The 27,329-nt window shown below is 37.2% G+C and overlaps 1 protein-coding gene across 1 annotated transcript in view; it reads right to left on the bottom strand.

Moving 5' to 3' along the window:
* snz (sorting nexin snazarus) overlaps window positions 1-27,329 on the bottom strand; it is a 69,313-nt gene that overhangs the window by 39,575 nt on the left and 2,409 nt on the right. Inside the window, exons 3-5 of the mRNA XM_083134188.1 lie at window positions 23,672-23,844; window positions 22,335-22,469; window positions 18,464-18,642 (exon numbers count right to left, since the gene is read on the bottom strand). Coding sequence (XP_082990314.1) covers window positions 18,464-18,642; window positions 22,335-22,469; window positions 23,672-23,844 — 487 coding nt within the window. The remainder of the gene's footprint in view (window positions 1-18,463; window positions 18,643-22,334; window positions 22,470-23,671; window positions 23,845-27,329) is intronic.

Consider the following 27,329-nt stretch of genomic DNA (forward strand, 5'->3'; position numbering starts at 1 on the left):
TAATTCAATATCATCAGTGATAAGGGTTTGTTGCTAACTGTGATAATGCAAAGGTAAGAGAAGGTAATTCAATATCATCAGTGATAAGGGTCTGTCGCTGATTGTGATAATGCAAAGGTAAGAGAGGGTAATTCAATATCATCAGTGATAAGGGTCTGTTACTGATTGTGATAATGCAAAGGTAAGAGAAGGTAATTCAATATCATCAGTGATACGAGTCTGTCGCTGATTGTGATAATGCAAAGGTAAGAGAAGGTAATTCAATATCATCAGTGATAAGGGTCTGTCGCTGATTGTGATAATGCAAAGGTAAGAGAGGGTAATTCAATATCATCAGTGATAAGGGTTTCTTGCTGATTGTGATGCAAAGGTAAGAGAAGGTAATTCAATATCATCAGTGATAAGGGTCTGTTGCTGATTGTGATAATGCAAAGGTAAGAGAAGGTAATTCAATATCATCAGTGATACGGGTCTGTCGCTGATTGTGATAATGCAAAGGTAAGAGAGGGTAATTCAATATCATCAGTGATAAGAGTCTGTCGCTGATTGTGATGCAAAGGTAAGACAAGGTAATTCAATATCATCAGTGATAAGGGTTTGTTGCTGATTGTGATGCAAAGGTAAGAGAAGGTAATTCAATATCATCAGTGATAAGGGTCTGTTACTGATTGTGATAATGCAAAGGTAAGAGAAGGTAATTCAATATCATCAGTGATAAGGGTCTGTCGCTGATTGTGATAATGCAAAGGTAAGAGAAGGTAATTCAATATCATCAGTGATAAGGGTCTGTCGCTGATTGTGATAATGCAAAGGTAAGAGAGGGTAATTCAATATCATCAGTGATAAGGGTTTCTTGCTGATTGTGATGCAAAGGTAAGAGAAGGTAATTCAATATCATCAGTGATAAGGGTCTGTTGCTGATTGTGATAATGCAAAGGTAAGAGAAGGTAATTCAATATCATCAGTGATACGGGTCTGTCGCTGATTGTGATAATGCAAAGGTAAGAGAAGGTAATTCAATATCATCAGTGATAAGGGTCTGTCGCTGATTGTGATAATGCAAAGGTAAGAGAGGGTAATTCAATATCATCAGTGATAAGGGTTTGTTGCTAACTGTGATAATGCAAAGGTAAGAGAAGGTAATTCAATAGCATCAGTGATAAGGGTCTGTCGCTGGTTGTGATAATGCAAAGATAAGAGAAGGTAATTCAATATCATCAGTGATAAGGGTTTGTTGCTGATTGTGATGCAAAGGTAAGAGAAGGTAATCCAATATCATCAGTGATAAGGGTCTGTTGCTGATTGTGATAATGCAAAGGTAAGAGAAGGTAATTCAATATCATCAGTGATAAGGGTCTGTCGCTGATTGTGATAATGCAAAGGTAAGAGAGGGTAATTCAATATCATCAGTGATAAGAGTCTGTCGCTGATTGTGATAATGCAAAGGTAAGAGAAGGTAATTCAATATCATCAGTTGTGAAGTTTTTCCTGCGCGATTTGTACTAAAGAAGTATTACGTCATATTTCGCGTAGGAAAGACATCACATGTCCTCCTTCGTAGTACGCCTTGCGTCTCGTTTACCTTGTTGGTTGTGCCAGTCGCCGCTAGGTGTCTCCACCTATCTTTGCCCAGAGCTGCTTTTACGAACGATAAGCTGAATGAGTTCCGATCCGACAGACTTCCTCGTAACAGCCAGGTTCTCGCAGGGAAACGAGCGAGAAAAAGGTAGGATGACGTGCGATTAGTGTGGAACGGTGTCTCGCTGAACGAGACTGGCATTTTTTTTGGATCTTAATTGCACGCACTCGTTTTGCAGTATTTCTCGATACTTCGCACAACCACTCAAAAGTGGATTCTTCTACAATGTTCGCATTTCAAGTTAAGTAGTGGAAAGATTACATTTCTTGTGAGGAATCAAATATGCGTGTTCCGTGTCACGTTTGACGTGTGCATAGGCTGTTTTGGCGTGTTACACTGGATACACGTTACCACTACTTCTATGGAGCGTTCCCACGAAAACCAGGATTGAGACGAAAGCTGACTTTCGCCATACCAATGTGAGGGAAAAGACGACCGGATGAGAAGGAAGTCAAATCCTATTTGACCCTCCAGTTGCAGAGTTCGATTGACCAGTTGGAACAGTTTTTGAGTGAACTATTAAGGTACGTACTGTGTCAAATCCTTCTTTTGCGGCATAGCAAATAAAGTGAAGTGCGCCGGTTTCATATACTTTGAATCTCCGGTTATAATAGTTGGAAGAAACAAGATATAAGCGTCGATTTATTAGAACTATGCAAAATGGGATTAACCACGTAATTGTTTGGGCATACGCGTCGTCGCTGCTATTTGTCGCATACAAAAAGTAAAGGAGAACTTCTAATAATAATAATATTGAGCAAGGCGTACGTTAGGGTAATTTATTATTGCGTCTCAGAGGTCGACAGAATACAATGAGAGATAATGTTTGTCTGGCACAAAATATTAAAATAATGTAATAGGAGAGAGCATCAAAGTAAAAATAAGGCGACAAATTGTTACAAGAAGAAATAATAAGAGCTTTTTACTATAACGTGTTGTTGAGAATTTAACTTGTTAAAGAGATTGCATATTGCATAATTCTACGGGTTGGTTGGATTTCTTATTATTCATTGTCGTAACTATAACGACCTCATGTATGAAACTACGGAGTAAATGGAGGGAGAAATAATTGTTGAATTTATTCTGGAAGTAATATTGTGTGATTTAAAAGACTGATTACTAGTTAAAAATCGTTTTGGTGTATACGTTTTCATGTTGGGACGTTAATCATTCTTCGCTGGGTGATTAACGCAATAAATTTTGACTTAAGGTCGCAAATGAACTTTATTCTCTCTTTTCACCCTTTTTTGTTTTGGAACCTTGCTAGTTAACAAAGAATGAAAGATTACTAGGGGGTAAATGAAAAGATGAATGGATTGGTCTGTATTGTACGTACATTTTTGTGACGTTCCGTGTACACTCTTGTACATGAATATATGCATACCTATATTGAAAGGTCGGTACAGTGTGAAATTTTCCACGATATTCTGTGAGTATTTATTACATACTTTTGTTTTTTGGTGACTGTTTTTGGGAGGGTCCCATACATTCAAACACGCGTCCCCCTTTTGTCTTCTGGTTCTCAATCGAGACTGAGGCGGCAGTGATAAACACTTGCCATTAACCTCAACCCTTTAGTACTTTTGTAACTGGTTGTTGTTATTCGTTTCTACGAACGTACAATAATTGATCCCGGACCTTTTGCACGTTTCCTTAAATAACTTTCACCGTCTTTTCTTACGTACGCAACAACCACGTTACAAAGTTCCTGGTATCAGAGCAGGTTATTTTTTTTTTTTATAACTTACACAGTTGAAATATTGCAAAAATTTTTTTCCCTTCCGGATATTCCTATTTTTTGGTAGTATTGGTGCTACGATAACTCTGGTTCATACCTGTTTTCCTTGTATAACAATTTTTTTTTTTTGCTTTGCTAATTTTTACCCCCCTCCTTTTTTTTTGCGTTCCTTCCGTATAAAAATTTTGAGAAAGCGTTGCCACATAGGAATTTTTTGGGTTTACTGTTTCTACTTATCTCACTGGATATTTTGATGTTGCACTTTTGCAATTGTCTTGTCAATTGGATACTATTGGCTTTTCTTTTGTTCGGGCTCTTCCCTTGTGGACATTTTGGATATCCTAGCCAAGTGATAAATATAATGTCGCTTCCTCTTCAAGGCCATTTGCATGGGATTGGGTCGGCTTCTTTTCCCTTCCCGCCCGTTAACATACAACCTTCGCCATTTTTGCAGACCCCAAACCTTCACACACCTAGGGAACTTTTGTTGCCTCCCGATTATTCCAATATCACAAACTACATTAGATATTCGACAGCCGTAGATCTTTTACAGGTATTACTACCGACAGATGGTTCGGACCCCGACCAGTTGTTCCATTTCTTGTTAAATCTCCATAAAATTTTTAAATTAAACCTTATAGATTTAGAATCCTTATTATTGATGGCATTTGCATCCACACGGGGACCTCTCCGGGAAACTTGGCATGATTCCCTTACTGAGAAATTCCCATGGCCAACGTTTAGACGCATTATGTGGTATCGCTTCGTCCCTTATCCCAAAATGCAAATGTTGCTAGATAAATACCTCCTTCGTCCTCAGCGAACCGGGGAAATGCTTTCCACTTACTTGAATGACATTTATGATGTTTATCATGTACTACCTGTGGACTGGTCTGAATCTAGTCTATTGGAATTCGTATTATTGAATTTACAAGATACCACCCGCATGCATTTAATGGGTTTTGATCGACCAACTTCCATTACTAGTTTTATTTGTTTGTCTAGGGAGTTATGGCCCATGGAATTACGTCGACAGGACCAACAAGAGCAAAACTGTATTTTACACCCTATTGATTCTCATCTCCCACAGCCTCTACCAACTTTACCTGTATTTCCTTCTCCTCCCCCTTCCTTGGATAGTTCAAAGAAAACTGATGATCTACCCTTTAATGTCGTCTCACGGCATAATACTAATTTATCGAATATTGAGCCCTCTCCTATTGATAAGGAACGTTCTTCACCATCAGAAACTACGACTATACCTCATATAGAACACCCTGTGACGATTATTAAAAAAGTCATGCCTATTATTCATGCCACCTTGAATTCTACACCGAGTCGTCTTCTTGTCGATTCCGGAAGCTCTGTGTCCTTAATTGCGAGGGGATTTTTAGCCACCTTACGTCCTGTACCATCTATTTTTCAAGACATCAGTCGTACGTTGCAAACTGTTAATAATCAATCTATATGCCTTGACTCACATGTGATTTTGACATTGAAGTTACAGGGATTGTCTTGGAAATGGACCTTTTGGATTTCGGACACTTTACCTTTTCCAGTTATTCTTGGCTCAGATTTTTTTTCACATTCCAAGGGTACTATTTCCTTTGACCAGTTAGTTGTTTCATTTCCCTATTCAAATGATCCCATTCCTTTCGCCTCTTCGGTACCTCAGAGAAAGAAACATCAGGTACGACTTATTGAGGAAGTTAGTCACTCTCCAACTAATAACTTGTCTCCCAGCATTACCAGTTTATTACAGGAATATGAGGATGTTGTCACAGAACGTGTGGGTACTTGTACGCTGGAACCTGTTTCTATTCCCCTAATTACTAATGTTCCTTTTCGCTCAAAACCATTTCAGTTAAACCCCACCCAAACAAACATTTTACGTCAACAAATTCAGGAGTTGTTAGACGAGAAAATCATAGAGGAGTGTGCCTCCCCTTACGCATCCCCTTGTTTCCTCGTAGATAAGAAAGACGGCGGGCATCGTCTTGTTTGTAGTTATAAGCATCTTAACCGGCTTATTGCCTATGACGCCTTTCCACAAAGCCGTATAGACTTGATTTTTCAACATTTACAAGCTGCTAAAGTATTTTCTTGCTTGGATCTTTGCAAAAGTTTTCACCAGATAAGACTAGATGAACCTAGTAAAGACTTAACGGCATTTGTCACCTCTTTTGGCCAATACCGCTATACTAGGGTTCCGTTTGGTATTAATCTTGGTACCCAATTATTGACTCGCGCCTTGGACAAAATATTGGGTCCTTTTAAATATAAATTCCTGGTCAACTACGCTGATGATGTCTTGATCTTCAGTCCTGATGAAAAGACTCATTTGACTCATCTTAAATTGGTGTTGCAGGCATTTCGTGAGGCCGGTCTAACTGTAAATCCCGTTAAATCCAAATGGATGCAAACTGAGGTTAAATATTTGGGATATATTTTACGCGAGGGACAACTTGTTTTAGATCCAGATCGTATCTCAGCAATTCAAGATATGCCCTCTCCTAGGAACGTCAAAGCTGTTCAGCGCGTTTTAGGATTATTGGGATACTATTCGCGCTTTATTCCATCGTATTCTGATATTACCTCCTTCTTAACAGACAAAAAGAAAAAGGGTCTTCCCTTTACGTGGTCCGAGAGCGATCAACAACAATTTGATCATCTTAAACAGGTTTTTCTTAAACATACTGTTTTGGCTTTGCCCGATTTTTCAAGGGAATTTGTTTTGCAATGCGATGCTTCGGGATTGGCTCTGGGTGCTACCCTGAACCAACGTATGCCAGATGGATCATTACGTCCTATTGCTTTTGCTTCTCGTAAGCGTACTGACATAGAACGTCGACAATCCATATACGAGGCCGAATGTTGTGCCATTGTTTATGGTTTCAAAAAGTTTGAAACATATCTAACCGAGAAGCACTTCACTCTCCAGACGGACAATCAGGCACTTTCCTGGCTTCTACGCCATCCTGAGCAATACGGCAAGTTTGGTCGTTGGTTGCTTTATTTGTCACGTTTTTCTTATTCTGTAGAACATATTGCTTCTCGACTAAATCCCGTTGCTGATTGCTTATCTAGAATGTATTCACCGGATGAATTTCAGATTTCTCCTCAATCCATTACCTCTCTTGCCTGTGCTGCACCAAAATTCCAAATTATTCCCTTTAGCAAATCGGACATTCTAGATCTTCAACACAAAGATTCTATTCTACTTCCAATTATTCAGAAATTGCAAACGGGTCAATCCTATAAACATTATGCTCTTTACAATGACTTACTTGTCTGGCAACCTCCACGTTCTAAGTTCTCATTAGTTGTCGTTCCTCAATCTCTTCAACATCTTATTTGCCGTTACTACCACGATACCCCCGTCGGAGGTTCACACTTGGGTGTTCAAAAGTGTACCAAAAAAATAATGAGTATATTTTGGTGGCCATCATGTATTCAAGACATTAAGACATATGTTAAGTCTTGCGACATTTGCCAAAAGGCCAAATTAGTTATACGTAAACCTCCTGGTTTTTTATCATCGGAGATCATCAAACATCCTTGGCGACGACTGTATATTGACCTTGTTGGCCCTTTGGTACGTTCGTCCAAAGGAAATTCCTACATCTTGGTAGTGGTTGATGCATTTTCCAAGTGGGTTTCTCTTTATCCTCTTCGGGGACCCACATCTAATCAAATAGTGGAAAAACTTCGGTCTTTGTTTCTGGTGTTTGGGGCACCGTGTGAATTGGTATCTGATAATGCATCATATTTTCGATCTCGCTATTTCAATTCCTTCTTGTTTGAGTCTCGAGTCAAACATATATATACTAGCTCCTACTATCCTAATCCTTCACTGGCAGAACGCTTTATCCGTAATCTTAAGGCCTCTCTGATCGCCTATCATTCTGACGATCATACTAAATGGGATGTCCATTTAAATGCAATTTCGTTTGCATTCAATACGGCGGTACAGGATAGTATACAAACTACTCCAGCACAGATTTTGTTTGGACGGGACATTGACGGACCTATGAATTTTTTTTGGGAATTCAAATCCGATTCTGAATTAGCTGGTCCTCCTTCCGCTGATCGTGCACAATGTTGGGCGCAAGCCTTCCATCATTTACAAAAAGCATGGCTAGCGCGGCGTAATAGATACGACCCTAAAAGGCAACCTTCCTCCTTTAAAGTTGGAGATTTAGTTCTTTACAAAACCTTCCCACAAAGTAATGCCTTTCAGAAAGTCACTGCAAAGCTCCAACAACGTTGGGCAGGTCCTGCTAAAGTTTTTAAGGTGTTTGGTCCTGTAACTGTTCTATTAGTCGATCCGGAAACTGAGGTTTTCCTCCGGAAGGTCCATATATCACATATCAAACCGTATTATCTGCGAGAGGAACCTTCATTAGAGGTGGACTTATCGGATTCCCAAATAGCTTCACTTTTGTACCCCAACCGAGAGCAGAATCCTCACCGTTCTTCCCGCCCATTTCAACCTTTCTACTGTAACTTTTGCCGCCGAAATGGACACTCTGCTTCACATTGCCGACGTCGTCCCCCTACCACCCGTTACTCTTCTCATGACCCAGTTCCTCGCATCTAAGAAATGCATGGAATACCACAACTTTGGATTTTGTATTTTGGTCGTGTATTTGACTTAGAATCTTAAGAACATTGAAGATTTATATATTTTATGCAATTTTGGTGTATACATGATTTCATTGGTAAATAATTTTTTATTGCATATTACTTAATGCAATTTTGATGTATACATGATTTCTATGTTAATATTTTTTTTTCTTCATGCTGTAAATTAGCTTATGTGTAATATTTTGCCTTTTTAACTAATGCCTTTTGTCAGATGTTAATCATGATTTCATTGGTAAAATAATTTTTTATTGCATATTACTTACTGCAATTCTTGGTGTATATGTAGGATGACTGTTTTAAGCACAAATTGTAATTGATGCTCCTATTTCTCATTGTATTCCCCTCTGTTTAGGTTTCCTCTCCTCTGTCCTATCCTTTTTTTTTCTTCTTCTCTCATTATTCTCTTCTAATTCGCCTTTTTTTTCTGTTTATTTTTCATGTTTATTGAGGAAACATAAATTTCGAGTGTGCCATCTTGGAATCTTCATTCTACGCATTCAAATGGAAACACAACCACCATATTATCTTCTAGGAGTACTAATTTGAATGTAAAACGTCTTCTCCTTCTTGTTTTGAGAAATTCTTCTCATTATAGTGTTTCTTTGGACCTTCGTTTCCTACTTACAGGTGTTATTTAACAGGTATCTTTGTATTGAGTGTATTGTGAATCTTGAATGTTTAATTTGATGTAATGCCCTTTTAATGGCACATATGCTTATATATCAGGTAAAGAGTATTCTTAATTGTAATGTTAACTTTCATCCAGTATGGTCATTTCATTATTACGATTGCAATCGACTTTTCATGCTCACTTTTTCACAATCATTTTTATAGATTATTTATTCATCTTATTATCTATTGGGTCTCAATTGGTTACCAATATTGTGCATATTTATGTCATTAATTAATCTAGTCTCAATCTAATCAATGTGTGTGGGATATATATATATAGTTTTAGGTACTTGTTTGCATATATTCTCACATGGTATGTATGTTCTCTATTTATATGGTGCTCTTATGGTTTTTTAACAAAAAAAAAAAAAACCCATACTTTTGGGTATTACTTTTTGAGTAAGGGGATTTTCCTTATATAGGGATTTGGTGCTCTCGAAATGGTATATTTGGTGTCTGGTTAGTTCATGTGCCTTTATTGCCAAATAATTATGGTCGTTGTTATCATATATATTGTTCTCTTATATTTGTTAGCCGGGGGAGTTTGTGAAGTTTTTCCTGCGCGATTTGTACTAAAGAAGTATTACGTCATATTTCGCGTAGGAAAGACATCACATGTCCTCCTTCGTAGTACGCCTTGCGTCTCGTTTACCTTGTTGGTTGTGCCAGTCGCCGCTAGGTGTCTCCACCTATCTTTGCCCAGAGCTGCTTTTACGAACGATAAGCTGAATGAGTTCCGATCCGACAGACTTCCTCGTAACAGCCAGGTTCTCGCAGGGAAACGAGCGAGAAAAAAGTAGGATGACGTGCGATTAGTGTGGAACGGTGTCTCGCTGAACGAGACTGGCATTTTTTTTGGATCTTAATTGCACGCACTCGTTTTGCAGTATTTCTCGATACTTCGCACAACCACTCAAAAGTGGATTCTTCTACAATGTTCGCATTTCAAGTTAAGTAGTGGAAAGATTACATTTCTTGTGAGGAATCAAATATGCGTGTTCCGTGTCACGTTTGACGTGTGCATAGGCTGTTTTGGCGTGTTACACTGGATACACGTTACCACTACTTCTATGGAGCGTTCCCACGAAAACCAGGATTGAGACGAAAGCTGACTTTCGCCATACCAATGTGAGGGAAAAGACGACCGGATGAGAAGGAAGTCAAATCCTATTTGACCCTCCAGTTGCAGAGTTCGATTGACCAGTTGGAACAGTTTTTGAGTGAACTATTAAGGTACGTACTGTGTCAAATCCTTCTTTTGCGGCATAGCAAATAAAGTGAAGTGCGCCGGTTTCATATACTTTGAATCTCCGGTTATAATAGTTGGAAGAAACAAGATATAAGCGTCGATTTATTAGAACTATGCAAAATGGGATTAACCACGTAATTGTTTGGGCATACGCGTCGTCGCTGCTATTTGTCGCATACAAAAAGTAAAGGAGAACTTCTAATAATAATAATATTGAGCAAGGCGTACGTTAGGGTAATTTATTATTGCGTCTCAGAGGTCGACAGAATACAATGAGAGATAATGTTTGTCTGGCACAAAATATTAAAATAATGTAATAGGAGAGAGCATCAAAGTAAAAATAAGGCGACAAATTGTTACAAGAAGAAATAATAAGAGCTTTTTACTATAACGTGTTGTTGAGAATTTAACTTGTTAAAGAGATTGCATATTGCATAATTCTACGGGTTGGTTGGATTTCTTATTATTCATTGTCGTAACTATAACGACCTCATGTATGAAACTACGGAGTAAATGGAGGGAGAAATAATTGTTGAATTTATTCTGGAAGTAATATTGTGTGATTTAAAAGACTGATTACTAGTTAAAAATCGTTTTGGTGTATACGTTTTCATGTTGGGACGTTAATCATTCTTCGCTGGGTGATTAACGCAATAAATTTTGACTTAAGGTCGCAAATGAACTTTATTCTCTCTTTTCACCCTTTTTTGTTTTGGAACCTTGCTAGTTAACAAAGAATGAAAGATTACTAGGGGGTAAATGAAAAGATGAATGGATTGGTCTGTATTGTACGTACATTTTTGTGACGTTCCGTGTACACTCTTGTACATGAATATATGCATACCTATATTGAAAGGTCGGTACAGTGTGAAATTTTCCACGATATTCTGTGAGTATTTATTACATACTTTTGTTTTTTGGTGACTGTTTTTGGGAGGGTCCCATACATTCAAACACGCGTCCCCCTTTTGTCTTCTGGTTCTCAATCGAGACTGAGGCGGCAGTGATAAACACTTGCCATTAACCTCAACCCTTTAGTACTTTTGTAACTGGTTGTTGTTATTCGTTTCTACGAACGTACAATAATTGATCCCGGACCTTTTGCACGTTTCCTTAAATAACTTTCACCGTCTTTTCTTACGTACGCAACAACCACGTTACACAGTGATAAGGGTCTGTCGCTGATTGTGATAATGCAAAGGTAAGAGAAGGTAATTCAATATCATCAGTGATAAGAGTCTGTCGCTGAATGTGATGCAAAGGTAAGAGAAGGTAATTCAATATCATCAGTGATAAGGGTCTGTCGCTGATTGTGATAATGCAAAGGTAAGAGAGGGTAATTCAATATCATCAGTGATAAGGGTTTGTTGCTAATTGTGATAATGCAAAGGTAAGAGAAGGTAATTCAATATCATCAGTGATAAGGGTCTGTCGCTGATTGTGATAATGCAAAGATAAGAGAAGGTAATTCAATATCATCAGTGATAAGGGTTTGTTGCTGATTGTGATGCAAAGGTAAGAGAAGGTAATTCAATATCATCAGTGATAAGGGTCTGTTGCTGATTGTGATAATGCAAAGGTAAGAGAAGGTAATTCAATATCATCAGTGATAAGGGTCTGTCGTTGATTGTGATAATGCAAAGGTAAGAGAGGGTAATTCAGTATCATCAGTGATAAGGGTTTGTTGCTAATTGTGATAATGCAAAGGTAAGAGAAGGTAATTCAATATCATCAGTGATAAGGGTGTCACTGATTGTGATAATGCAAAGGTAAGAGAAGGTAATTCAATATCATCAGTGATAAGGGTTTGTAGCTGATTGTGATGCAAAGGTAAGAGAAGGTAATTCAATATCATCAGTGATAAGGGTCTGTTACTGATTGTGATAATGCAAAGGTAAGAGAAGGTAATTCAATATCATCAGTGATACGGGTCTGTTGCTGATTGTGATAATGCAAAGGTAAGAGAAGGTAATTCAATATCATCAGTGATAAGGGTCTGTCGCTGATTGTGATAATGCAAAGGTAAGAGAGGGTAATTCAATATCATCAGTGATAAGGGTTTCTTGCTGATTGTGATAATGCAAAGGTAAGAGAAGGTAATTCAATATCATCAGTGATAAGGGTCTGTTGCTGATTGTGATAATGCAAAGGTAAGAAGGTAATTCAATATCATCAGTGATACGGGTCTGTCGCTGATTGTGATAATGCAAAGGTAAGAGAAGGTAATTCAATATCATCAGTGATAAGGGTCTGTCGCTGATTGTCATAATGCAAAGGTGAGAGGGTAATTCAATATCATCAGTGATAAGGGTTTGTTGCTAATTGTGATAATGCAAAGGTAAGAGAAGGTAATTCAATATCATCAGTGATAAGGGTCTGTCGCTGATTGTGATAATGCAAAGGTAAGAGAAGGTAATTCAATATCATCAGTGATACGGGTCTGTCGCTGATTGTGATAATGCAAAGGTAAGAGAAGGTAATTCAATATCATCCGTGATAAGGGTCTGTCGCTGATTGTGATAATGCAAAGGTAAGAGAGGGTAATTCAATATCATCAGTGATAAGGGTTTGTTGCTAATTGTGATAATACAAAGGTAAGAGAAGGTAATTCAATATCATTAGTGATAAGGGTCTGTCGCTGATTGTGATAATGCAAAGATAAGAGAAGGTAATTCAATATCATCAGTGATAAGGGTTTGTTGCTGATTGTGATGCAAAGGTAAGAGAAGGTAATTCAATATCATCAGTGATAAGGGTCTGTTGCTGATTGTGATAATGAAAAGGTAAGAGAAGGTAATTCAATATCATCAGTGATAAGGGTCTAACGCTGATTGTGATAATGCAAAGGTAAGAGAGGGTAATTCAGTATCATCAGTGATAAGGGTTTGTTGCTAATTGTGATAATGCAAAGGTAAGACAAGGTAATTCAATATCATCAGTGATAAGGGTGTCACTGATTGTGATAATGCAAAGGTAAGAGAAGGTAATTCAATATCATCAGTGATAAGGGTTTGTTGCTGATTGTGATGCAAAGGTAAGAGAAGGTAATTCAATATCATCAGTGATAAGGGTCTGTTACTGATTGTGATAATGCAAAGGTAAGAGAAGGTAATTCAATATCATCAGTGATACGGGTCTGTTGCTGATTGTGATAATGCAAACGTAAGAGAAGCTAATTCAATATCATCAGTGATAAGGGTCTGTCGCTGATTGTGATAATGCAAAGGTAAGAGAGGGTAATTCAATATCATCAGTGATAAGGGTTTCTTGCTGATTGTGATAATGCAAAGGTAAGAGAAGGTAATTCAATATCACCAGTGATAAGGGTCTGTTGCTGATTGTGATAATGCAAAGGTAAGAAGGTAATTCAATATCATCAGTGATACGGGTCTGTCGCTGATTGTGATAATGCAAAGGTAAGAGAAGGTAATTCAATATCATCAGTGATAAGGGTCTGTCGCTGATTGTGATAATGCAAAGGTAAGAGAGGGTAATTCAATATCATCAGTGATAAGGGTTTGTTGCTAATTGTGATAATGCAAAGGTAAGAGAAGGTAATTCAATATCATCAGTGATAAGGGTCTGTCGCTGATTGTGATAATGCAAAGGTAAGAGAGGGTAATTCAATATCATCAGTGATAAGGGTTTCTTGCTGATTGTGATAATGCAAAGGTAAGAGAAGGTAATTCAATATCATCAGTGATAAGGGTCTGTTGCTTATTGTGATAATGCAAAGGTAAGAAGGTAATTCAATATCATCAGTGATACGGATCTGTCGCTGATTGTGATAATGCAAAGGTAAGAGAAGGTAATGCAATATCATCAGTGATAAGGGTCTGTCGCTGATTGTGATAATGCAAAGGTAAGAGAGGGTAATTCAATATCATCAGTGATAAGGGTTTGTTGTTAATTGTGATAATGCAAAGGTAAGAGAAGGTAATTCAATATCATCAGTGATAAGGGTCTGTCGCTGATTGTGATAATGCAAAGATAAGACAGGGTAATTCAATATCATCAGTGATAAGGGTTTGTTGCTAATTGTGATAATGCAAAGGTAAGAGAAGGTAATTCAATATCATCAGTGATAAAGGTCTGTCGCTGATTGTGATAATGCAAAGATAAGAGAAGGTATTTCAATATCATCAGTGATAAGGGTTTGTTGCTGATTGTGATGCAAAGGTAAGAGAAGGTAATTCAATATCATCAGTGATAAGGGTCTGTTGCTGATTGTGATAATGCAAAGGTAAGAGAAGGTAATTCAATATCATCAGTGATAAGGGTCTGTCGCTGATTGTGATAATGCAAAGATAAGACAGGGTAATTCAATATCATCAGTGATAAGGGTTTGTTGCTAATTGTGATAATGCAAAGGTAAGAGAAGGTAATTCAATATCATCAGTGATAAGGGTCTGTCGCTGATTGTGATAATGCAAAGATAAGAGAAGGTATTTCAATATCATCAGTGATAAGGGTTTGTTGCTGATTGTGATGCAAAGGTAAGAGAAGGTAATTCAATATCATCAGTGATAAGGGTCTGTTGCTGATTGTGATAATGCAAAGGTAAGAGAAGGTAATGCAATATCATCAGTGATAAGGGTCTGTCGCTGATTGTGATAATGCAAAGGTAAGAGAGGGTAATTCAATATCATCAGTGATAAGGGTTTGTTGCTAATTGTGATAATGCAAAGGTAAGAGAAGGTAATTCAATATCATCAGTGATAAGGGTCTGTCGCTGATTGTGATAATGCAAAGATAAGACAGGGTAATTCAATATCATCAGTGATAAGGGTTTGTTGCTAATTGTGATAATGCAAAGGTAAGAGAAGGTAATTCAATATCATCAGTGATAATGGTCTGTCGCTGATTGTGATAATGCAAAGATAAGAGAAGGTATTTCAATATCATCAGTGATAAGGGTTTGTTGCTGATTGTGATGCAAAGGTAAGAGAAGGTAATTCAATATCATCAGTGATAAGGGTCTGTTGCTGATTGTGATAATGCAAAGGTAAGAGAAGGTAATTCAATATCATCAGTGATAAGGGTCTGTCGCTGATTGTGATAATGCAAAGGTAAGAGAGGGTAATTCAGTATCATCAGTGATAAGAGTTTGTTGCTAATTGTGATAATGCAAAGGTAAGAGAAGGTAATTCAATATCATCAGTGATAAGGGTGTCACTGATTGTGATAATGCAAAGGTAAGAGAAGGTAATTCAATATCATCAGTGATAAGGGTTTGTTGCTGATTGTGATGCAAAGGTAAGAGAAGGTAATTCAATATCATCAGTGATAAGGGTCTGTTACTGATTGTGATAATGCAAAGGTAAGAGAAGGTAATTCAATATCATCAGTGATACGGGTCTGTTGCTGATTGTGATAATGCAAAGGTAAGAGAAGGTAATTCAATATCATCAGTGATAAGGGTCTGTCGCTGATTGTGATAATGCAAAGGTAAGAGAGGGTAATTCAATATCATCAGTGATAAGGGTTTCTTGCTGATTGTGATAATGCAAAGGTAAGAGAAGGTAATTCAATATCATCAGTGATAAGGGTCTGTTGCTGATTGTGATAATGCAAAGGTAAGAAGGTAATTCAATATCATCAGTGATACGGGTCTGTCACTGATTGTGATAATGCAAAGGTAAGAGAAGGTAATTCAATATCATCAGTGATAAGGGTCTGTCGCTGATTGTCATAATGCAAAGGTAAGAGAGGGTAATTCAATATCATCAGTGATAAGGGTTTGTTGCTAATTGTGATAATGCAAAGGTAAGAGAAGGTAATTCAATATCATCAGTGATAAAGGTCTGTCGCTGATTGTGATAATGCAAAGGTAAGAGAAGGTAATTCAATATCATCAGTGATACGGGTCTGTCGCTGATTGTGATAATGCAAAGGTAAGAGAGGGTAATTCAATATCATCAGTGATAAGGGTTTGTTGCTAATTGTGATAATGCAAAGGTAAGAGAAGGTAATTCAATATCATCAGTGATAAGGGTCTGTCGCTGATTGTGATAATGCAAAGATAAGAGAAGGTAATTCAATATCATCAGTGATAAGGGTTTGTTGCTGATTGTGATGCAAAGGTAAGAGAAGGTAATTCAATATCATCAGTGATAAGGGTCTGTTGCTGATTGTGATAATGCAAAGTTAAGAGAAGGTAATTCAATATCATCAGTGATAAGGGTCTGTCGCTGATTGTGATAATGCAAAGGTAAGAGAGGGTAATTCAGTATCATCAGTGATAAGGGTTTGTTGCTAATTGTGATAATGCAAAGGTAAGAGAAGGTAATTCAATATCATCAGTGATAAGGGTGTCACTGATTGTGATAATGCAAAGGTAAGAGAAGGTAATTCAATATCATCAGTGATAAGGGTTTGTTGCTGATTGTGATGCAAAGGTAAGAGAAGGTAATTCAATATCATCAGTGATACGGGTCTGTTACTGATTGTGATAATGCAAACGTAAGAGAAGCTAATTCAATATCATCAGTGATAAGGGTCTGTCGCTGATTGTGATAATGCAAAGGTAAGAGAGGGTAATTCAATATCATCAGTGATAAGGGTTTCTTGCTGATTGTGATAATGCAAAGGTAAGAGAAGGTAATTCAATATCATCAGTGATAAGGGTCTGTTGCTGATTGTGATAATGCAAAGGTAAGAAGGTAATTCAATATCATCAGTGATACGGGTCTGTCGCTGATTGTGATAATGCAAAGGTAAGAGAAGGTAATTCAATATCATCAGTGATAAGGGTCTGTCGCTGATTGTGATAATGCAAAGGTAAGAGAGGGTAATTCAATATCATCAGTGATAAGGGTTTGTTGCTAATTGTGATAATGCAAAGGTAAGAGAAGGTAATTCAATATCATCAGTGATAAGGGTCTGTTACTGATTGTGATAATGCAAAGGTAAGAGAAGGTAATTCAATATCATCAGTGATACGGGTCTGTTGCTGATTGTGATAATGCAAACGTAAGAGAAGGTAATTCAATATCATCAGTGATAAAGGTCTGTCGCTGATTGTGATAATGCAAAGGTAAGAGAGGGTAATTCAATATCATCAGTGATAAGGGTTTCTTGCTGATTGTGATAATGCAAAGGTAAGAGAAGGTAATTCAATATCATCAGTGATAAGGGTCTGTTGCTGATTGTGATAATGCAAAGGTAAGAAGGTAATTCAATATGATCAGTGATACGGGTCTGTCGCTGATTGTGATAATGCAAAGGTAAGAGAAGGTAATGCAATATCATCAGTGATAAGGGTCTGTCGCTGATTGTGATAATGCAAAGGTAAGAGAGGGTAATTCAATATCATCAGTGATAAGGGTTTGTTGCTAATTGTGATAATGCAAAGGTAAGAGAAGGTAATTCAATATCATCAGTGATAAGGGTCTGTCGCTGATTGTGATAATGCAAAGATAAGAGAGGGTAATTCAATATCATCAGTGATAAGGGTTTGTTGCTAATTGTGATAATGCAAAGGTAAGAGAAGGTAATTCAATATCATCAGTGATAAGGGTCTGTCGCTGATTGTGATAATGCAAAGGTAAGAGAGGGTAATTCAATATCATCAGTGATAAGGGTTTCTTGCTGATTGTGATAATGCAAAGGTAAGAGAAGGTAATTCAATATCATCAGTGATAAGGGTCTGTTGCTGATTGTGATAATGCAAAGGTAAGAAGGTAATTCAATATCATCAGTGATAAGGGTTTGTTGCTAATTGTGTTAATGCAAAGGTAAGAGAAGGTAATTCAATATCATCAGTGATAAGGGTCTGTCGCTGATTGTGATAATGCAAAGATAAGAGAGGGTAATTCAATATCATCAGTGATAAGGGTTTGTTGCTGATTGTGATAATGCAAAGGTAAGAGAAGGTAATTCAGAGATTGAACTGAAATGTGATGATGAATGCGACGAACGGCAGAGTGACGTGTATAAATAAATTTGTTGTAAGATGACAATAAATAGAATATACGGTGGTAAATGGAGGTTTTTAAGGTGCTTAAGAATCATTATATGCAGTACTAAAGTAAAATAAGGTACCAAATAATCTAATACAGCTATATTATATTATATCTACAAAAAGTGGTTATTCGAAACTTTAAGAAGGTGAAAGTAAAAAAAGTAATGCTGAATATGTTACTAAAATCGTACTAGTATCTCGCAGATACAGCACAACCGATCTTGTTACGTTTCCAGGTGCAACCGATGGAATGTTAATATAAGGCACACGTTGACTATTAGTGAAGGTGACGATACATGGCACGAAGCACTATTTCTTAATGTCAAGTGTACAAGTGGTTCTGTTTCCAAAGTACAACTACTTAACCAAAACATTTTTCGTCGACATCAGAATCACTTGTGAGTACTTTTTAAATATTTTTCTCTTTGTGAAACAGTGGTTACACAAACATTCAAGAAACTGTTACTAACTGCAATTAAACAACCTAAATAAAACTGCACTAGCTAATAAAAAGTAATGCCTGCCTTCTTCAATGCTTGTATTTCTAATACTCACTGGCACATGCCAGGACTTCCCTGAGCAGATGCTTGACTGGTGCACTAGCCGAGTACCCACGTGGTAACAATAGAACAATTGTTAATTCAGCAACTTTTCGTAAGTAATCCTCCTCTTTCCCATTGGACATCAAATGAGGAGACAGCATGAAGACAGGTAACTGGTGCTCTCTGCCTTCCCTGAAATATAAATTACGAGAAAAAATTAATTACAGAGAAACTTAGTACTCATGGTTCCCGTGAAGACGTTCTTTGTTTAATCTATTCATTTTGGTGGCCACGGCCACCGCCCTCTTTGGAACTTGTTACTTTGTTGCTTGGCACGTTTCTGTTGTGCGCTGTTGTCACCTGTCTGCCTGTATCTGTGTCACTTGCAGTTCACCTGTGTTAATTGCTGCCAGGGGTGCCCACAGCATACGTGCATCATGGGAATTTTTTTGGAAGGACAACATTTTATAGATTAGCTACCATATTTTCACACAAAAATGGGGTATCATTTCGTTTGATTGACTTGTTATTTATTTTTAGTTATGGTTATTACATGTTCAGCATCTACTTCATGATTTAAGAACATCCACAAGTACTCCTGTAGCAAACAAGAATGTGAGTCGTGCTTCATCCTGTCATAGTCTCTTATTTAATTTCAACTTCAATGAAAGGTTTCAACTGTCATGTGCCTTTCGATTGTTGGCATCTCGGCCAGTGGTAAACAATGTCTGGTGTTTTCTTTGTGGTAATTTCGAGTTGGCTCGGAACTTCTGACATGCGAGCTTAGTTTTAGTGTTGGATGATTTCAGGAACAATTTGTTTCTTGTAAGTGTTCCTGTGCTACGACTGACTGGATAATTGTAAAATACTGTCAGTTTTCGTTGTGTAAAGCATAGGTGCTGACTTCAGGGGCAGAAGGGGGGGGGAGATATTATGTATATAATTACATATATAAAATATTGTTTATACCAACCTTGCCTCTCCCCAAAATTTATTTCAAGTTACCACCTCTGGTGTAAAGCTTACAAATTTCGAAAATTTAATTTTAAAAAAATCAAATTATCAACATTCAAACAAAAAACCATTACTGTGTTTTTATCCAAACTATTTTTTATCCGAACTATATTTGTGTATGTGTGTGATGAACAATTCTTTTTGGGGGGGATTTTGATGAACGACTTTGGGTTGCTGCAGTAGGAGAATTCATGCATGGTGTGCTTGTCCACTATCGATGTCCAGTTCGGGTTGGAAGTGTATGATGGCATGCGTTTCCTTGATCTTAGTGTCTATGAGTGTGTGCCCTTTGTATTTGACATGCATTTTTTTCGATTTTATGGCTGTTGTATTTGATATGTTTTGCAAGTCCAGTGATGGGTTGGACTTCTTTTTTGCATCAGTTAGGTGCTGTTGAATTCTCTCATTGATTGGTCTGATGGATCTGCCAATGTAATGAGCCTTGCACTAACATACTGCATTATAGACACCTCGGTTGTCAAGGGAGGAGAGGAAGCATCGTTGATGTTTGTTTAGTTTATCAGCTATTTTGGCACTTGGTTTGTGCACTCTTTGGATCTTGTAGGGGTAGAGAGCTTTGGAGAGCCAGTTGGATGTGGTAGGATTGTAGGCGAAGGCAAACTACCTACTTTTGCTACTGGGAGTTGGTTGTGGTGGTGGTAAGGGTTGTCCGACATCTAGGAAGTTAATTTTGCCATGCTTCTCAACAGAGCACCTAGCAGCAATGGAGGAACAAAAGACAACAGAAATGCACCAAGCAACAACGCAACAAGTTCCAATGAGGATGATGGCATTGGCCACCAAAATTAATATAAAAAACAAAATTTTGGAGGAAATGATTGAAAATAGTGGCACCACAGGAGTGCCCAGCAATATTCTATCTTGTATGATTAAAGATCTGCTAAACACGAAGAGATGGCATTATGAAGAACCTGTACATCAAATGAATATTTCAATCTATATTTCAAAAGTAGTACACATGAATTTTGATTTATGTTCGATTATCCTGATTCATCAAGTCATTCTCCATTCTTGTTACTGTGACTAACCTAGAGAGGTGATGTAAAATATTTCTTTAAAAATGATGAATTTTGTTTTTCATTTATAAGAACCACAACAAACTTAAATATTTTTTTTTTTTTCAAGTAAAGAGAAAACGCTGATAAAGTCAATCTCCAAAATTATCAATTACCGTATTTACGCGTGTATAATGCACACCCTGGTTTTTGATGGGGAAAAGTGACAAAAGATTTTATCTCGTGTATAATGCGCAGTACAATCCAGGTTCAAGAAATGGCTTTCTTAGTTGTAGGTCGTAAAGCTGTTGCTATGCCAATCAAGAGCTAGTGACATCATACCTATTCAATGAGCCACCTGTCGCTATGTGGACCAAGAGGAGAATATCCTCTTGTGTAAACAGTAAGTCACCAACCCAAGCTACCTCCCCCTCTTCCTCCATTGCATTTAGCATCCCAAAGTTTTCATTCTTTAACCACCTTATTTATTCTGTAATAGTAGAAACGGAGATCAAAATTTCTTTCATTAAAGCTTTTACACAATCCATACATGTCATATTATTTGGCCAGTAATATATTTTAATTATTATTTTTCTTCTCCTTATCTTTTCTATCATCCAAAGCACCACAAAAATCGGAACGTTTCTTCATTTTGTGATGAATTTATTTCAACTGCATTCACATTAGTGTCGCCATCTTGAATGGAATACGGTTGCCATATTCAGAAACTACAGAATTCAAGCTTTACAATGATATATAAGCCTCCCCGATGGCGCAGTGGTTGCGTCGTCGCCTTGCAATCAAGGGGTCCCGGGTTCAATACCCGGTGGATGCACAAGTGGTTCGGATCCCACTTTAAACTGTAGGTCCAGTCCCGATTAGCCTTACTGTGCATAAAGTGGACTTAAAACAACAAATCAAATCAAATCAAACAGTGATATATAACATGGTAGGGTTCCGTAAACTTGAAAAAAATATTCCGTGCATAATATGCACCAAAGTTTTTGGGTGCAAAATTTGGAAACAAAAGTGCACATTATACATGAGTAAATACAGTAGTTCATATCAATGACCCGAATGAAACAGAACACTCAATGGCTCTAAGACAGTGGTTCTGAACCTTTTTCAGTCTGGGAAAGGATATTACACTTCATGGGACCCCTAAGCATGGGCACCAGAAGAATTACTTGTAGGGGCGTGCACCCAATTTATAATCATATTTTTGCTAACATCGAGTACTTTAAGAAACCCTCTTTTACGCCTGCTTAAACAAATTACACATACTTTATTCTAGCAACTGCATATACCACACACACACACACACACAGGCGGTCGGAAATATTGAGTGACACCTTAAGTCTATGTGTATGTGAAACACAGATACTTAAGAACTCATTGCTGTGACCGAAATAAAAATAGCAGATATCAGATTCCCTTGAGTTTTTGAACTACGTACAATTGTTAAAACAATATATCTTAGAAATTGAAATGTAATAGGTTTTTAAGACACGGTAAATAAATTTTCGAGCACAACTTACCAAACACGACTTACCAAATGCCCCCTCGTGACCCGGCAGTGGATCGCACCCATCGTTGAGAAACAATTCTCTAAGATAATATATTGATTGACTGATTGATTTAGTATATTTCACTTTGCTTTTCTGTCACTTTAGATTAATGAAGATGAGGATGAGTTATGATTATATGATGAAAGGATACTCACAACGATCACCCATGCCAAGGCTGGGATTCGAACTCAGGATCCCTGGCATCATAGCATATTGTGCTAATCACTGCACCATGGAAGTTGGTTCTAACACAATATAGTAACATGCAGCATGGAATAATACTCACACAGCAACCTGAGCTATCCTTATCTGCTCAAAATGGTTTGTGACCTTAGTTATCAAGTCACATGCAACTAGTTTTGCTTGATCTACTTTTGAGAGACGTTCTCGTAGATTCTGAACTCCAATCCAAATGTCCTCCCTGAATGAAACAAAGATTACAATAGTAAAACTTGAATGCTACAGAAATCATTTCAAAACACTAACTAAAAACTTTAGTTATATTGTTCTATACCATGTCACACTGAAATAGTAAAAAAGCCATCATATTAGGAAATGAAGAATGTAACTAATTACTTCCTATGTTGCATATAAAATATTTGTTGTTATGAAATTTACCAATGCTGATAATATTCTACCAATCTAATATAAAATTCCAAGTGTTCCTAGAAGAACATGAATGGTTCCTTAATTAATGTTTGTGGCTAGGTGACTTCAATGAGTATTACATTAGAAAATGACACTGTGTTTTTAGACTTTGACTTTATAAGACTATATCATACTAATTATAAGAGTGAACAATTTGGCAAAAAAATTGCACTTGAACAATATGATGTTTCACACTAACATTAATATAAACGTATGTGCTTTGAAAAATAAATTTCAGTGGAACATCCACACATATTTTTCAGACACTGCAGTTAAAGTTAAGTTAAATAAGTGGCAAAGTTTAATACTCAGTAAAGAATAGTAACATTTTGTTGCATCAGGGCTGGGAAAATTAAATGTATAATGCAGGAAAATGTAAAATCAAGGAAAGGACATGTGCCTCACTCACTCATTCACACACACACAGATACATGTGTATTTCTTATTATATGTACTTCACATGAATGATAGGTTAGTACTCCTGAAAAAATAACAAAATGGTAGAATTTTGCACTAGCTTTCAGGCTACTGATACAAATATCAGTTTTGTACAATTATCACCAAATTTACCGACAATTAAAAACTTTATATGGGCCACTACTGATAGGTAATAACATTCATATTTTGTTTTTGATGGGAACAGGATAGATAAGGCATGGTTGATGTGGTTTGGATATGCGTATGAAGAGGAGGGGGCTAGACAGACTGACAGTGAGAGCATGCAGTACACAAGGAGTGGGAAATAGCCACTGTGTTGAGTGACCGACTCAAAATCTCGCTACTGAAAGCTGCAAGTTTGAGTTCTTTACCTAGACATTTTCATCATCACAATTAGTTTAGATAGGCATAAAATACAAACATTGTTTTACCTTTTTTTATGTGATTTGAGCCTGTCTGTATGATTGAGAGCTGAATACAAAATAAAATTGCTCAACATCAAACCTATTCCTGTGACTAGAAACCAGTGTTACTCACTTCATGGATTGTAGCAATGCATCAGAATTGAAGGCCAAGTTATTAAGCCATTTTCCCACAAAATCTCTCAGAGCGTAGTCTATCAACTGCTGGAGAGCTCCGTCAATGACACGGCCGAAGACCACAGGAAACCGATGATGCTGTAGCTGCTTCCGTTTGATGGATTCTCTTTCCTAATAAGAAAAGTGGTAACAATGACTTCTCTACGTCCATGTGTACATAGGAGATGGTGAATTGGCTGGTAGCGATCTATTGAAGGGATTGGTAATCTCATGGTAATGCTTGCTAATGGAAATCTCTTGAATCTGTGCGCTGGTGACAGGTTTGAATTGGTTTATTTTATATGGCATTTTGGTCACTTATATTCACGTTCATTGGCCAAGCTCTTTTGAGTCACTACTTATGCAGATTTGTTTTCATTCGCTCACTGCAGAGATACCCAGGATAGACTGTAATTGCGAAGATGAGGATAAGTGATGATATGATGAAAGGACACTCAGAAAGAACATCTATGCCCAGGTTGGGATTCAAACCCGAGATGCTTGGCGTTGTTGCATGGTGTACTAACCTCTCCACCACAGAAGTCGGCAGTGGTGATAGGATCCCAATATTTTGATTGTACAACTCTGTACATCCCCCACTGCATACCAGTGGGGGATGCAGAAGTTACAGTTGGGAGGGGCGAATATCAGTCAGGTATCTCACCTCCCCGAATAGCCTTTCTAACTTACAATTGCACAGTTTTATATAAACAAATATCATACTGTAAAAAGGAACCAAGCTGACTTTCATGTTCTAGTGATTAGAGTATTGTTTCATAAAAATAGGTGTCCATGGCTGGAATAAATGATTATTATTGGGTGTAAAAAAAAAAGTGTGCATGGAGAAAAAATAGATTAGGTCTATACTGATTTATTGAACATAAGTATTTTTCTAGAGCGTAAATATTTATTTAAACTTATTTGGATGGGCAATCAGGGTGATAGTGCTATTTTCTCAAGGGTTCTCTGGCTCGATCCCCTTTTGAGGCACATTGCGCCGGTTGTTCGGATCCAAATTTAAACTCTAGGTCCAGTTCCGATTGACCAACCTCAGGATAAAGTTGAATGTTTCGAACTTAGAAAAATATTCTTGACATTAAAGTTGTTGATATAAGACACAACCTTTGAGCCTTCAAAAATATTAGGCATAATCCTATATTCAAAAACCTTGCAGCTGGGAGGGGCGATTGCCCCTATCACCCTCCCAGTGGATCCACGCCTGAGTGAAACGTAGACATTTCAGAGAAAAATAAACGATCAACAAGAACTCAAATGTGGGTTTCTGTCATACCATGCCATTGCTCTGCCAACTGAGCTTGCCCTAGTTTAGCTTCATTTTTCATTCTTGCTTTTTACCTGTGTGGAAATAACCCTCCTTTCATTAAATACCTACATAACACATCTCCTGTCTTCCGAACAGTAAGACACCTTACATCTCTAAAGCTAGGTCAAACTAGGAACAGTTGATATCAACAGTGCTTGGAAGGCAACAACAGATCACATTGACAGAGACCATGTCACAAAAACAGCATGAGTGAAAAATTATGCGAAACCAAGGCCTGCTCAGCAGCTCAGTTGGTAGACAAATGACGCGGTATGCCAGAGACCCAGGTTTGAGTCCTGATCAAGCCTGCATCATTTGCTGAAATTTAAAGACAAGACATCTCTGCATGTGCCAAACTGTAACGAAGTAAGTGTTAGTTTTAAGTCCATGCTTAACAATGAAGTAAGCAGTTCTTTGCATCTTTTCCTGAGGTATCAAGCAAAGAAGAAAGCTGCAAACTTTTCAGTCTCATATTATTATATGGACCATTGCAGTTAATGATTCTATGCCTTTGACCTGTGGATATCGTCTGCCGACAATCAACCAATTCGCTATCATCTATGTACACATGGCCTAAATGGGTGGTTACAGATTCAGTTAATACTTCATATGAGAGTAAACAAAATTATTTTCTTTTTCTCTTTTCATTAATTCTGTAACAGTAACGTGTAAAATAAAATAAACATAGTTACATTAGGGTATGAAAAACTTATATGATTGAGTTAACAATCCAATTTCTGGTTACATTACAAAATAATGGCTAACAGCTTTGTTAAACAATACAAAACTCTGACGAAGTAAGAAATAATTACAATTTTCTGAAATATTCATACAGCAAGCATCAAATTATTACAAAAGAAAAAGCTGTTCAAACTGACATTTCATCAAAGGTTCCTAGATATCTAGAATAAAAAAAAAAGTATTAACTTAAACACAGTCGCATAACTACTGAATGGACAAAAAAATATTGAGCCTTGGCTTAAAGAAGTTACAGGCAAGTAAAACTGATTTAAAACTCTATACTCCATGGTGCAACAGCCCTTTGAGAGGCTGTTTTAAGGTAGCTCTCCAATTGTCCTCACGATGCTGGGTCAACACAGAATTTTTTGGCTCCACCGGGAGTGCACAAACCAATTGGTTACACAGGAGCCTGAATCATTTAAAAAAAAAAGAAAAAAAAAAGAAGAGAGACACACTTTAAACATAAATAAAATTAAAGATAGAATTAAAATTGTTTTGCTCATTTTTATCTAAATGTGAACACTTCAATTAGGAATGTTTCATTTTCAGTGGACGGCCGGTTTCAAGTGAAACCACCCACATTGAGGCATTTGGGATGGCTGGTTTTGATCGAAACCACCTCCACGTGACAGAAATTGAGTCATATCATGAAAATTACATACACACAATATTACAGTTCTTCTTCTTATTGGTATACATATGAAAGTATGACATACTCGAATTATGAAACAATACATTCATTGTTACTGTTATTAACAAGCGGGGATTGCAAAAGTCTTTTGTTACCCCTTGTAATATTATGGGTTAGATTTATAAAAATTGCAATAACTTCTAAACCACTGCTGTCTTTTGTAAAATATAAATTTTAGATGCAATAATGCTTAAAAATCAACACTTTAGCAATGTGTGATGATCAAGGCTCCAGGGGGGACATGGGGGAGGGGGGAGGTTCGATTTTTAAAATTTGTTTTGACCATGTGGCAGCAATTAACTCGCCATTCCTTGAAAACTACACAGAATATTTCAGTTCTGTGTTTTTTGTTCATTTGTATGCCTCTAAAGGAATTACATACTCAAAATAGAAAACAACATATCCATTGTTACTATTCAAATTCTCGAAATTGTTTCTGTATACTGGCAACTCTGCTACTCTTATACATTGTTATTATTTTTTTTCATAAGGAAGTATCATTCTGTTTTCAATGAAACTTTGCACGGTTGAAGGAGTGTACCACTGTCACATACTACCACTTTTTTTTAATTGACTTCGATCTATTGTCGTGGCTACACGGGTGTGTGCCGAATGCCAATTATTTTGAAAAAGGTATTTCTTCTTCTTCATTTTCTTTTCTTAACACTAAACATTTCGAGGCAAAAAGTATAAATTTCACCTATGCTAAAAGCTCCGTCCTTCTGAAGAAAAAAAAAACTGATTTAATATCTCTACAATAATTGGTTCTATACTACTTTTTTTCCTGGCAAGTTTGAAAAGTTCCTGTCCGGAGAGGCTCCCTCATTACATTTGTTTTGGGCGGTAGTTAACACCACACTG

This window comes from Lepisma saccharinum, chromosome 13 (genome assembly GCF_977018435.1).
Source record: "Lepisma saccharinum chromosome 13, izLepSacc3.1, whole genome shotgun sequence".
In the NCBI taxonomy this organism is placed as follows: domain Eukaryota; kingdom Metazoa; phylum Arthropoda; class Insecta; order Zygentoma; family Lepismatidae; genus Lepisma; species Lepisma saccharinum.